This window comes from Apodemus sylvaticus, chromosome 21, assembly GCF_947179515.1.
Source record: "Apodemus sylvaticus chromosome 21, mApoSyl1.1, whole genome shotgun sequence".
Taxonomy (NCBI): Eukaryota; Metazoa; Chordata; class Mammalia; order Rodentia; family Muridae; genus Apodemus; species Apodemus sylvaticus.
This window is the reverse complement of record NC_067492.1, coordinates 39,458,898-39,471,962: the sequence shown is the minus strand read 5'-3', so window position 1 is coordinate 39,471,962 and position 13,065 is coordinate 39,458,898. Positions and strand designations below refer to the sequence as shown.

Below are 13,065 nucleotides of genomic sequence, written 5' to 3'. Positions count from 1 at the left end.
AAGATTAGAGTACTCCTAAGTACCCTCAACATTTAGAGGTTAGAGTATTCTCAAGTATTACCAACAACTAAGTCAATAGTTCTCAACTGGTGAGTCATGATCTCTTGGTGGGAGGGCTTTAACAGCCCTTTCACAGGAGTCTCCAAAGACTATCCTCCATATCAGATACTTACATTATGATTCACAACAGTAGCACAACTACAGATACAAAGTAGCAACAAAAATTATTCTATGGTTCAGGTGTCACTACAACATAAGGAACTATATTAAAGGGTAGCAACATTAGGAAAGTTGAGAACCACTGCTCTAGAGGAAAGGATCATTTATAGAGACTGAAACTGAACATTAAGAAAAAAAGGAGAAAAGTGAGAGAGTTCCTGTTTTGTCATTAAGCATTTAGGAGAATCCTTCCTGGTAACTGTAACGAATACTGCTGATAGATAATTGAATAAAGAGAGAACAGTGAAGAGAGTAGCAGTTTGCCTTTCCTTGGGTCAATTTAAAGAGATGGTGGGAAGCCAGGTGGCGCATGCCTGTAATCCCAGCACTTGGGAGGCAGAGGCAGGCAGATTTCTGAGTTCGAGGCCAGCCTGGTCTACAGAGTGAGTTCCAGGACAGCTAGGGCTACACAGAGAAACCCTGTCTCGAATAAACCAACCCCCCCCCCCAAAAAAAAGGGAGATGGTGAGAATAAAACTGATTTCAAGAGATAATGTGGGCATGGCGGCTCATGTATATAGCCTGGATACTCAGAAGGCTGAGGCATGATTGCCTTGAGTTTAAGGTGAGCCAGGTTGGCTTAAATTCTGTCTTAAAAGTTAAAATAATAAAATAAAATAAAGTAAAATAAAATAAAATAAAATAAAATAAAATGGCTTAGCAATGTGGCTTACTAACATACATAAGTCCCCGAAAGTGTGTTTATTCCCCATTAATGCACACATAATACATTGTTTGGGTTTGTTTGTTTGTTTATGTGGTTGGGTTTACTTCTTTTTTGAGACAATAGCCAGGGGAAAACATAGCCTGCAGTTCACTGTGCAGCCCAAACTGGGTTTGAAGCAATCCTGCCTCAGTCTTCTAGTGCTGGCATTCTTATGGGAAAAATTTTCAAAAATGTCTCTAATGGCTTAGGGAGGTTCAATTGGAGTACTTCAGTTTGTAGTCTCGAGACTGTTTTTCTGAATCTATGTATCGAGTCTAGCAGGTAAGATTCCTCAGGAAAGGAAAGACAACCAAATTAAAAAGTGAATTGAAATATTCCTTTGCTAATGGGTCGAATACAGGATCTTATAGATTTTAATTCTTAATTTTGTATAGGTTTTAGTAGTCTTTGTTGCCATTTAAAAGGTCTAAATAATGTTGAGACAGTATCAATTCTATTATTTGTAGATTTACTCATTTTAATCTAATATTCATCGTTCAAAACTCTCTGAGCTTCCTGTTTTGAAAATTACATTATAAGGGGCTAGAGAAATAGTCCAGTGATTAAGAGCACTGCCTGCTCTTCCAGAGAACCTGTATTGAATTCCTAGCACCAACATGGAGACTACCAGGCACCTGTAACTCCAGTTCCAGGGCATCCTGCTTCTAGCTTCTGCAGGCAGTACATGTATATGGTGCACAAACATACATGCAGGTAAAACACCTATACACATAAAATCATAAAATGGTTTAAAATGATATAAATTACATTTTAAGATACTCTAAAAATTCCATTGTCTACTAATAGTTTTTGGTTGTTCTCTGATAGTCTAGCATAAAGTTTTTCTCAGTCACATTCTTTTTTTTTTTTAAGATTTATTTATTATTTTATGTAAGTACACTGTAGCCGACTTCAGACACCAGAGAGAGGGCGTCAGATCTCTTTACAGATGGTTGTTAGCCACCATGAGCTTGCTGGAATTTGAACTCAAGCCCTTCAGAAGAATAGCCAGTGTTCTTAACTGCCGAGCCATCTCTCCAGTCCCTCAGTCACTTATTCTTAGGAATTGTAGTAAAGGTGACATCTTCCTTTGATGTGGAAAACACATTAATATGTATTATAAACTTATCATCTTATCAGGTAGCTTATCAGGCTTTTTTGCTTTTATTTACTCCTACTAGTAAGGAACCTTGTAAATGACAGTGCACTCTCTTCTAGAGTTTTTCTCTTATCAAAAAGTCAGTAAGGCTCATTGTTACTTGTGTGTGTGTGTGTGTGTGTGTGTGAACCAAATGCTGGTATGTTGTTGGGTTTTTTTTTTTTGTTGTTGTTGTTGTTGTTCGTTTGTTTGTTTGCAAAGTCTAACTGTGCAATCCTGACTGCCTTACAACTTACAGAGTTCCATCTGGTTCTGACTCCAGAATGCTGGGATGTCTTTTTTTTTTTTTTTTTTTTTTAGTTAAAAATGTAATTATTTATACACATGTGTCAGAATGTAGATTTGTGCACATGAAGTACATTTCCTACTGAGGTCAGAAGATGTTATTAGGTTCCTTGGAGCCAAAGTTAAAAACAGTTGTGAGCCCTCTGATGTACGTGCTAGGGACCAAACTGAGGTCCTCGGAAAGAGCAGTGCAATGGCTCCTAACAGCCAAGTCACCTTTCTGGTGCCCTAGTGGAGCAGAACCAATAAGCACACTTGAAGTCATTTGAAGATATAGAACTTTGTTCAGGACTGCATCAGAAGTCAAGCTTTCGGGTTAGTGTGTGTCGCTCAGTTCATGCCTAAGTGGAAGAAGTTAGGTTCTATTCCTTCCTGGGATAGAAAGGTCAGGTGGATTAATTAAAAAGTAGAATACTTTGGACTTTTCCAGCAAGGTACCATGTTTCTAAGAATTACTTCAGCCTTACTACTTGACTGTGTGTGTGTGTGTGTGTGTGTGTGTGTGTGTGTGTGTGTGTGAGAGAGAGAGAGAGAGAGAGAGAGAATGTGTATATGTATGTTGTGGCAAGTTGTTGGGTTTTTTTGTTTGTTTTTTCCTGGAGTCTTATTATGCTAGTCTTATAGCTGTCTTAGGACTTGCTCTGAAGGCTGGCCTTGAACTCACAAATATGTGCCTGCCTCTTGACTCACTCGAATTAAGATTAAAAACATATACTACACCCAATTCCACAGAGGATTTTTTTCTAACATAAAGAATGAAAGTGGGCTGGAGAGATGGTTCAGTAGGTAAGAGCACTGACTGCTCTTCCAAAGGTCCTGGGTTCAATTCCCAACAACCAAATGGTGGCTCACATCCATCTGTAAAGGGATCTGATGCCCTCTTCTAGTGTGTCTGGAAACAGCTACAGTGTACTCACATAAATAAAATAAATCTTTTTTTTTTAAAAAAGAAGAATGAAATTATTTTGTTTTAGAAAAACAAGAAAGCAGAGGCGAGAAAGAAGAGGCTGGTGCCTGGGGTGATTTGCATAAACAAACTTTGTACTTACATGACCTTAGGAAGCCTTGTATTGTATCATTTATAGTGACTATATATACACCAATTAAATATATTTAAAATATTTTATTGATGCAGTTTACATATATGATTTAATCCATTTAAATGAATAATTTCCTGGCTTACCTCCTTTGTAAAAATTTAATTACCTTTGTGTCTGTGTCTGGCTGTACATGTGTAAATAAGTATGCTGTGTATGTGTGGCTGCACAAGTGTCATAAAAGCAAGCCGCTCTATCTGCCAGGACCTCTCACGGGCCTCCCTCCTAACCACCGCATCCTTTTAATTTTAACGATTTATTTTTATTTGTGTGTGTGTGTGTGTGTGTGTGTATGTGTGTGTGTATGTGTGTGTGTGTGTGTATATATGTATGTTATGTATGGATGACTGTATGCCACATATGTCTGTGTGCTCATGGCAGCCAAAAGAGAGTGTCAGGTCCGAGTTTCTGAGTCACAGGCTATTGTGAGCCACCCACTTGGGTTCTAAGACCAAAGCACAGGTCCTCTGAAGAGGACTGAACACTTTAACTAAGCCATCTTTCCAGGGCCTCTTTTTCCTTTTGATGACAGTTTTTCTGTTTCAGTCTAGGCTGACTTCCAACCTAAGATTCCTTAGATTTGCAGGTGTACATCACCACACCCAGCCGTGGTTTCTAGTAATTACAGAGTTGTTTAAATATCACTGTAGCCAGTTTAGACTGTTCTCATCACCTCGTAAAGAAACCCCATACCTATAGCCAGTGTTCACTGCTCACCAGTCACTATACATCCACCCTGCCTTCACACCACACATCCATTGTGTCTTCACACCACACATCCACCATGCCTTCACACCACACATCCACCGTGTCTTCACACCCCACATCCACCCTGCCTTCACACCACACATCCACCGTGTCTTCACACCACATATCCACTGTGTCTTCACACCACACATCTACTGTGCCTTCACACCACACATCCACTGTGTCTTCACACCACACATCCATCCTGCCTTCACACCACGCATCCACCGTGTTTTCACACCACACATCCACCGTGCCTTCACACCACGCATCCATCATGTCTTCACACCACACATCCACCGTGTCTTCACACCACACATCCATCATGTCTTCACACCACACATCCACCGTGTCTTCACACCACATATCCATCATGTCTTCATACCACACATCCACCGTGCCTTCACACCACACATCCACCCTGCATTCAGCCTTATAACCACTATACTACTGGTCTGGATAGATTTTTTTAGAAAGAGTACAAGCCTGGCCAGCCTGGGATACATGGTAAAACTGTCTCAAAAAGGGGAGGAGATGCAGAGTAAGCGTCTGTAATTTTAAGATCTTCATAGTTATGAGCTATGAGTCAATGCTTCATTTTTGTTAGATATTTAGATTATAATACTGGGAGTTGAACCCAGGCCATTATACATGTTATAAAAGAATTCTACCTCAGCCCTTATTTTAATTTTGAGACACAATCTCAGCAAGTCATGTAGTCTGCTATGAACTCAAATCTGTAGCCCAGGCTGGCCGACCTTGAATTCATGACTTGCCAGTTTCAACGTATAAGTAACTGTGATTATAAGCCAGTATGATCAGGTCCTAGTGAAATATATTCACTTCTTTTTATTACCTAATAGTACTTCATTATACTAATATATCATGCTTTTATTTATCTACTTATCAATCGTTAGACAGCTGGTTTTTTCACCTTTTTCATATTGCAAATAAATTCTGCACTGGGCATTGACATGTAAGTTAGTGTTAAAGTCTCTGCTTTCAATTCCATTGGGTATTTACCTATTAGTGCAACTACAAAACTGTACAGAAATTGTAATTTCAATTTTTTGAGTCTTTCCAGACTTTTCTACAGAAGCTACACCCCAATCACTAGGCATGTTCAACTACTCTCTTGTTTAATGCCTCTTGCATTCAGGTGCTTTCTTGATGTTTTTACCTCGTCTTATTAATGGGTCAAGAAATGATCTTTTATTGTTTTGGTTTATAGTTTGGTGTAATTAATGAGATTGGATATGTTTTTTCATGTCATTACTAGAGATTTATATATTTTTGAAGAAGTACCCAGATTTTTAAAAAAATATTTGGCCTATTTTGTTAAAACTGCTTTATATAGATATAAGTTTTTACATGTTTTAAATATAAGTTCTTTTAGGTTTTGTTATACTTTTTGAGACAAGATTTTTCTGTTGAATAGCCCTGCCTACCCGGGAACTCACCAGGCTGGCCCTGAGGAGCTGCCTGCCTTTGCCTCTACCTCCGTCTCTGCCTCCGGGCTCTTCGTGCTGGGATTAAAGATGTGTCGCACGATTATCTGACTGGATATAAGTTGTTTAAGTTGTTTGTCAGTCACATAATTTATAAAAGTTTTTCCTCCCTATGGGTGTTTCGTCTGCTTGCTTATTACTTCCTGGTTTTTGTTTGATGAGGTTTCATGTAGCTCAGGTTGGCCCCTTGAAGGGCTGTTATTACAGGCATTTGCCCGGGTGTTTCTTTAGTATCCTCTGAGTTGCTTCTTCTCTCTCTCCTAGAACATATCTGAGCCAGGGTCCTGAGAGGGTGGGATTTACATATCACTCCTGGGGAGAATGTGGACTCTCTCTTTGGAAGAGAGTCTGCTATAAGTATCTTTTGAAGCACAAACATTTGTATTCTTTATTTACTTATTTTTGAGACAGTCTCTCCACAGAATACCACAGCTGGCCTTGAACTCACAACCCTCCCATCCCATACGTGAGTAGATGAGAGTGTTTCCAAACCACCCTGGTTGTTTGTAGGTTTTGTTTTTGATTTTTGAGACAGAATCTCACCATAAAACTCTGCCCGTCCTGAAACGATGTAGACTTGCAGAGATCCTTCTGCCTCTGCCTCCTGAATGCTTAGATTACAGGTGTGTGCTATCGTGCTTTGCCATATAGGGCTTGTAAACTTTTCACATCAAAACTTTTAATTTTGCAGAAGTAAAAACTAGGTTTTCATCTGACTAGTACAGTAGATGTATTATAGCATTATTATAATCCAGCGAAATCCCAAAGTCACACAGTGTATGGTCTCTGTCATTGTTTTATTGGGTCTACTTTTCCTAAACTCAAGTTAAGGGTGAACAAGTCGCTGTTAGCTATTGCTTCCATTTCCCCTTATGATTTGTGCTTAGTGACTAAAGAATGGCTATAGCACCGGCTGCAGCTTTATCTCCTTAAACTTCTTCATTATATTCAATTTCTTCCCAGGTTACAGGATAGCTTTCTCCAGTTAGTTGGAATATGATGTGCTTGTCTTTTGTTTTGTCAGAGACAAGGCTTTACACTTTAGTCCAGACTCTCCTTGACAACTCATAATGTAGTCTAGACTGTCTACAGTGGATCTTTCTGCCTAACTATCTAGGTGCTGGGAGTGTAGGCATGCACTGCCAAATGTGGCTACTTGTTGCTTATTAAACCAGTAGATACCATTGTGACTAAGAATACATTAATATCTTGGTATACGTTATTCAAGTTTGATAGTTGAGCCAGGTGGTGGTAGCTTTAATCCCAGCACTCAGGTGGCAGAGGTAGGAGGCTCTCTGTGATTTTGAGGCCGATGTGATCTACAGAGTGACTTTCAGGACAGCCAAGGCTACACAGAGAAACCCTGTCTGAAAAAACAAAACAAACAAATGAAACAAACAAAAGTTTGATAGCTGTTACTTTTCAGAATTAAAAAAAAAAAATCTCTACAGTTGCAACTCGTACAGATTTTATCTAGAGGTTGGGGTTTTTTGTTTTTTTTGTTTTTTTTCTCCTTTTGTTTCTTTGAGACAGTGCTTCTGTGTAGCTTTGGCTATCCTGGAACTCATTCTGTAGACCAGGCTGGCTTCAACTCATTGCGATCCACCTGCCTCTGCCTCCTGAGTGCTGGGATTAAATGAACGCACCACCACAGCTCAGCTTAAGCATGTCTTAAAACCAGCTTATTGTTTATTTAGCCCAGGCCCCTGTTTGTTTCTGTTTAGCTTGAATTTCAGTATCTACATAGTTTGGATGATAAAATATGAGACATGCATAATCCTAATGGTTTAGCAGTTTCCTTAGAGATGGAGTAATATAACTGATTACAGGAAGATACCTAAGTTATTTGGCTGTCAGGCTAGCCTTCCATGCTGGATAAGCAAAGGCACTGTGTGAGCTACATGAGGGTATGCGTCACATAGATTGCTGCGGGTTTGGGCTAGTGTTATCAGCTAACCAAACCAAATGAGTCCTTCGTTATTCTGGGTCACCTTCTCACGACCTCTTGGTAATTACGTGGGTTTTCTACATATCCCCATGGAACCTGGAGCAGGTGATCATAAGCCCCTAAGTAACTGAAGAATATCGGACACTAGCTCTCAAACATACATCATTTGAAGGGCAGTGCCTAGATAACCTACTCACTGCTTGGAGGGGCTGAGGGTGTGAGACATTTCACCCTGGAGTGAGATGGACCGTTTGCTATTCCCAGGGTTACTTTACATGCCTCCACCATGATATATATACTTCAAGTAAAGTGTTATGCATTTTTACCTTTAAATGAAGAGTTGTGTCCCCCACAGGAACCTGTTTTCTTCTGTACAGTATATTAATAACCTATTTGCAATGAATTGTCACACACAAAGTATTCTGTATAAGTTTTCTTGATAGAAGTTTAGTGAATACTTACTACTAAATTTAAATTACTTTTGTTCTTATTTCCTTAGGATTCTGATGCTTCGAGACATGCCATTATGTAGAGCAATAATGAACACTGGCCTGTTTTGGACTGGTTGACGACTCTCAGAAATGATACAGTAATACCCACCACAGGGAAGCTGAACACACTCTATTTGGAGTGGACAACCAAAATTGTCACTGGAGTTTCAAAATGACAGACCCAATGATGGACTTTTTTGATGATGCTAATCTTTTTGGTGAGACTTTAGAAGGCTTGTCAGATGATGCATTTGTACAACCGGGACCTGTCTCACTAGTTGATGAACTGAACTTGGGTGCAGAGTTTGAGCCTTTGCACATAGACTCACTAAACCATGTTCAAGGTACTCCAACGCATCAGAAGATGGCGGATTTTGAACAGTTAAATCAATTTGACTCGATGAAGTTTCATCAAGTAAACCAGTCCTTTGGCAGCCCAGTTGAACACGTCTTATCCCCACACTCTCAGTTTAATCACTCTCCAGTCCACCTCCCACACCAACCCAATGGCTTGTTTCAAGATGTAGCAGATGGCAGTCCAATGTGGGGTCACCAGGCAGCTACTGGCCTTGCGAATCAGAATGGGTCCCCCTTTCATCCTCAAGGGCACTCACAGTCTCTGCATCAGAATAAAAGCTTTGTGGCACACCATGATTTTGCCTTATTTCAGGCCAGTGAACATCAAACACCGTGTTCTTCCCTTCGCTCACAGCAAAGCAGAAGTAACCTTAACCCAGGGCAAAACTCTCTTGGCCAGGCTAAAACTTTTCTAGATGCTAATGTTTCTGGTGCACACAGAGTTAATGTTAACCACCTAGCCACCGCCCCCTCCTCACAGCAGACTCTTCCGGTACAGTTTTCTCCTACTGCAAACCCTCCCGCACACTTCCTCAAGTGCAGTGGTCACCAGGAAGGCAACTATAACAGACCTTCTCCAAGTATGACTTCCTGCTCCGTGAGTAACTCGCCACAGTTCCCTGCACACTATTCCTTCTCCAGTGGTCACGTGTCACCAAGCAGCCTCCTTCAGTCACCTGGAGGCCTTGCCCCTGGTCATACAAATCAGGCTTTATCTGATTTTTCTGGAAGTAACTCTTTTTCACCTCATAGGGGAATGAAGCAAGAACCCACTCAGCATCTGCTGAACCCCACTCCATCACTGAATTCAAATAATTTTCAAATTTTGCATTCGTCACATCCTCAGGGTAATTATAGCAACTCAAAATTATCACCCGTGCACATGAACTTCCCAGACCCTGTTGACTCAGGGCCTCCAATGGGTCATTTCAATGACCACGTGGAAACAAATGGTTTTTCATCTTTAGAAGAGAATTTACTTCATCAAGTGGAATCTCATACGGAACCATTTGTAGGACTTGACCCAGAAGACCTCCTGCAGGAGGGTCTCCTCCCCCAATTTGATGAATCACCATTTGGACAAGATAATTCAAATCATGTTTTAGATCATGACCTTGATCGCCAGTTCGCTTCGCATCTTGTAGCGAGGCCTTCTGACATGGCTCAAACTCAGCTGCAATATCAGGCTCGGGGCTGGCCTTCCCCACTGTCTAACAACCATCAACATGTACATAGCAGAAATCATCTGTGTTTACAGCGACAGGTATGTAGCCCTTTGTTTTTCCTTTGGCAATTTGAGGATGGGTGAGCACAGTTCATTTTAAATGAGACCTTTCAAGAGTTCATAAAAGTCTGAGCGTGCCCATTCCAACAGGTTTATCTTGTTGCTAAATCTTATTGAGAAGCAATTCTTTGTATTTTGGAGCTGTGAGATTTAATATGTCTTATTGCTTTTGTGTTTACTTTATTATAAGGCTGTCTTGTTAAAATTAAACCTTAGTAACAATAATTAAGTGGGAAACAACAGTTTTAGCGATGTTTTAGTATGACTATGATAGGCATAGTATTGATGTTCCTATACAAGCTCATACAGACTTATCAGCAAACCTAACATCTCTGGGTAAAGTGCATAGGAAGAATCTCAGAAAACAGGTCCTCTGTGGTCTTAGCTTTCAGCTGACTGAGGCAGGGTTGCAAGTTTAGGCTGGTTTGGGTACATTAGAGGAACTGTGGAGAAACTAAACACATATCAAAGCCCCAGGAAGTCAAAATTGTAAAGTTAAGGTAATATGGAACTTTAGTTAAAATTCAGTGTGTTATAAAAATAATAAAATGTACATTTGTTTCACGTATTAGAAACAATTTTTAACTTCTCATGCTTTCAAAATAATGTTTTGTTACATTTTTTTAATCTCTGTGTGTGAATGTATGTGGAAGCGGTCAGGCCAAGGTGCATGTAGAGGTTGGGACCCTGCTTTCTCATTCTACATCTGGATTCTGGTATCAAACATGTCACCAGGCTTGGCAGCAAGTGCCCTTACCTACTGAGCCATCTCACCAGTCCTGATGTTCATGCTCAATGCTGGCATATTTATGGGGAAATTGATAATGTGCATGGCTTCATTAACTGGTAGACTCTTTTGAAAAACATGATACAAACATAGCAAAAATAATATATCCAAAATACATTTTATAAAATTTATTATTTTATATATGTGGGTGTTTTGCCTGTAAGTATGTCTATGTACTGTGTGTATGCCTGGTGCCCATAGAGGCCAGAAGAGGTTGTTGGATTCCCCCTTGGGTTGGAGTTACAGATGGTTATGAACTGTCATGTGGGTGTTAGGAACTGAGACAGGGTCATCTGGAAGAGTAGCCAGTGCTTTTAACTGCTAAGCAATCTCTCCAGCCCCCAAAGGTATTTTATGTTTATAGTGGGAAACTAGAAACATCCAACTTATTATCATATACCAATTTAATGGATTACCATAAACATTACAAAGACCCTGAAGGCTAACACTGGGAAAATGTTAACGATACCCCAGGAATAAGACATAACTTTAAATTATGATCGTAGTTCGGAGTGCAGGGAGTGGAACGAGGCTCTGAGGATGAGACTCTTGGCTCCTCATGCTTCAGAGGTCTGACTTTGAGCTAGCTATATAATTTCTGTTGTCTCTTTTTTCATCTTTCTTTCTTTTATATTTGTTTTATTTATAGCCAAGTGTGGTGACTTGCATTTTTAATTACAGCACTGGGAAGGCAGAGGCAGGTAGATCTCTGAGTTCGAGCCCAGCCTGATCTAGGGAGCAAGTTCCAGAATGGCCAGGACTGTGTGTGTGTGTGTGTGTGTGTGTGTGTGTGTGTATGAGCTATACCCTCAGCCCTCTTTTTAGTCTTCATTTCAAAAAAGATTTTATTTTGTTTTGTTTTGTTTGAGACAGGGTCTCTCTTTGTCATCTTGGCTGGCATGTAACCCGGAAGTCAGAGATCTGACTGTCCCTGCCTTCCAAGAGCTAAGATTAAAGGAGTGAGCCACCACACCTGGCTCAGGTAGGTTCTTGCTACATTGTTTAGGCTGGCTTTGAACTAACTCTGTAGTCCAAGACTACTATAAGTTTACAATCCTCTGCTCAGCCTTCTGCATACCTGGGATTGCAAGCCTTTGCCCCCAAGCCCAGCTTTGTTTTATTTCAAATAACATTTTCAACACATTAGTTTTTTAATATTCATTAGCATATATTATTTATATGTATTAGAAAACTTCGTTATAACCTTTCATACACATAATGTATATGTGCATATAATGTACTTTGATTATATGAACGAACACTGTAATAACTTCCTTTGTTCCCTCTTGACCCTCGTGCTCTTTCTAACCAGCCTTCCCTTTGCTGTGGTGTGGCCTAGTGATTTTCATTACAGTGGCTTTCAGGAGTATGGGTGAGGGACTATTTATAGGGAAGGGAAGGAACACCTTGCCAGGAGCTATAACAACGATGGAAGTGTCTCTCCTCTCCGAACAACTGCCTGTAGGTTCTCAGCAGGACCTTGTGACCCTGTCCTGCTTCCATGACTGAGTGTTGGTGATGGATCCAATCATGTGCAGGATTTGAAGAGGTATGCACAGCTGTAGTAGACATGCCACACCCAGGAGACCACACCCCACAGCACTGTGTCCCTGCCCTCCACTGTGACAGCCTTTATGCTTCCTCTTGTGAAATGTTCTTTGGGCCTTGTTCCTTCCACTTCTAAGCCTTGGGTGGCCGTGCAGATGTCCCACTTAGGGCAGAATATTCAGTGTTCACGCACTCTCAGCACTTTGACCAGTTAGCTGCTGTCCACTACAAAAATAATACTGACTTAAAGCTGACAGCAGCTGTAATCTAATAGCATAAATGTGATTACTTAGAAGGTACTTTGATAGGCGTATCATATCCACTTAGCAAAACAACAGAAATATCTTCTCCACTGGGCCTATGGCCTTCCCAGGCTCAGTTTCTTTTGACAAGGTTTACAGTATCAGATGTGGGGCACCTCAAATCCAGTCCAGCAGGCTGAATATCCTCATGACAGGCTTGTCCCTGTTGCACCAGTGGCACAAAATAATTTAGTGGCAGATAACAGTTTAGCAGACAAGATTCACAGCTGAGTAAAAACTGTCCATGACAATTCTCTCTGAGTACTTTCTGCAACTATGAAGCAGACTTTTCTGGAAAGAAGCTTCCAGATCAAGTCTACTTTATGTTTCTATGTTCAGGAACCAGAGTATCAATGCACAGGCTTGGGAATGTCTAAGACGGACATACTGCAGATATGCTTAGGTGTTCTTTAAAGACACAAACCTCTCTCTCTCCATTCCACTTGTTGAGTGTAGGATGTTGCTCCCTCTACTGGAGGGAGGGTCAAACATGTCAGTCAGCAGGACCCTGGAGAAATGTATATGTATATGTACTGCTTGTATGCCTGGGGCCTAAGGAGGTTAGAATTGGACATCAGATCCCTTGGAACTAGAGTTACAGATGGTTATGAGTCCCTCTATGGGGA

At 40.6% G+C, this 13,065-nt stretch overlaps 1 protein-coding gene across 11 annotated transcripts in view; it reads left to right on the top strand.

The window, feature by feature from the left end:
• The window catches only part of Chd9 (chromodomain helicase DNA binding protein 9), a 218,723-nt gene that overhangs the window by 85,690 nt on the left and 119,968 nt on the right, over positions 1–13,065 (top strand). For 10 of the 11 annotated variants that reach the window (XM_052166952.1, XM_052166957.1, XM_052166960.1 and 7 more), the window contains one exon: positions 8,169–9,781. In XM_052166952.1, the coding sequence (XP_052022912.1) occupies positions 8,333–9,781 (1,449 nt within the window). In that variant the 5' untranslated portion in view covers positions 8,169–8,332. Of the gene's footprint in view, positions 1–8,168; positions 9,782–11,462; positions 11,572–13,065 lie in introns of those variants that run through there. The other variant, XM_052166964.1, reaches the window with a different exon arrangement.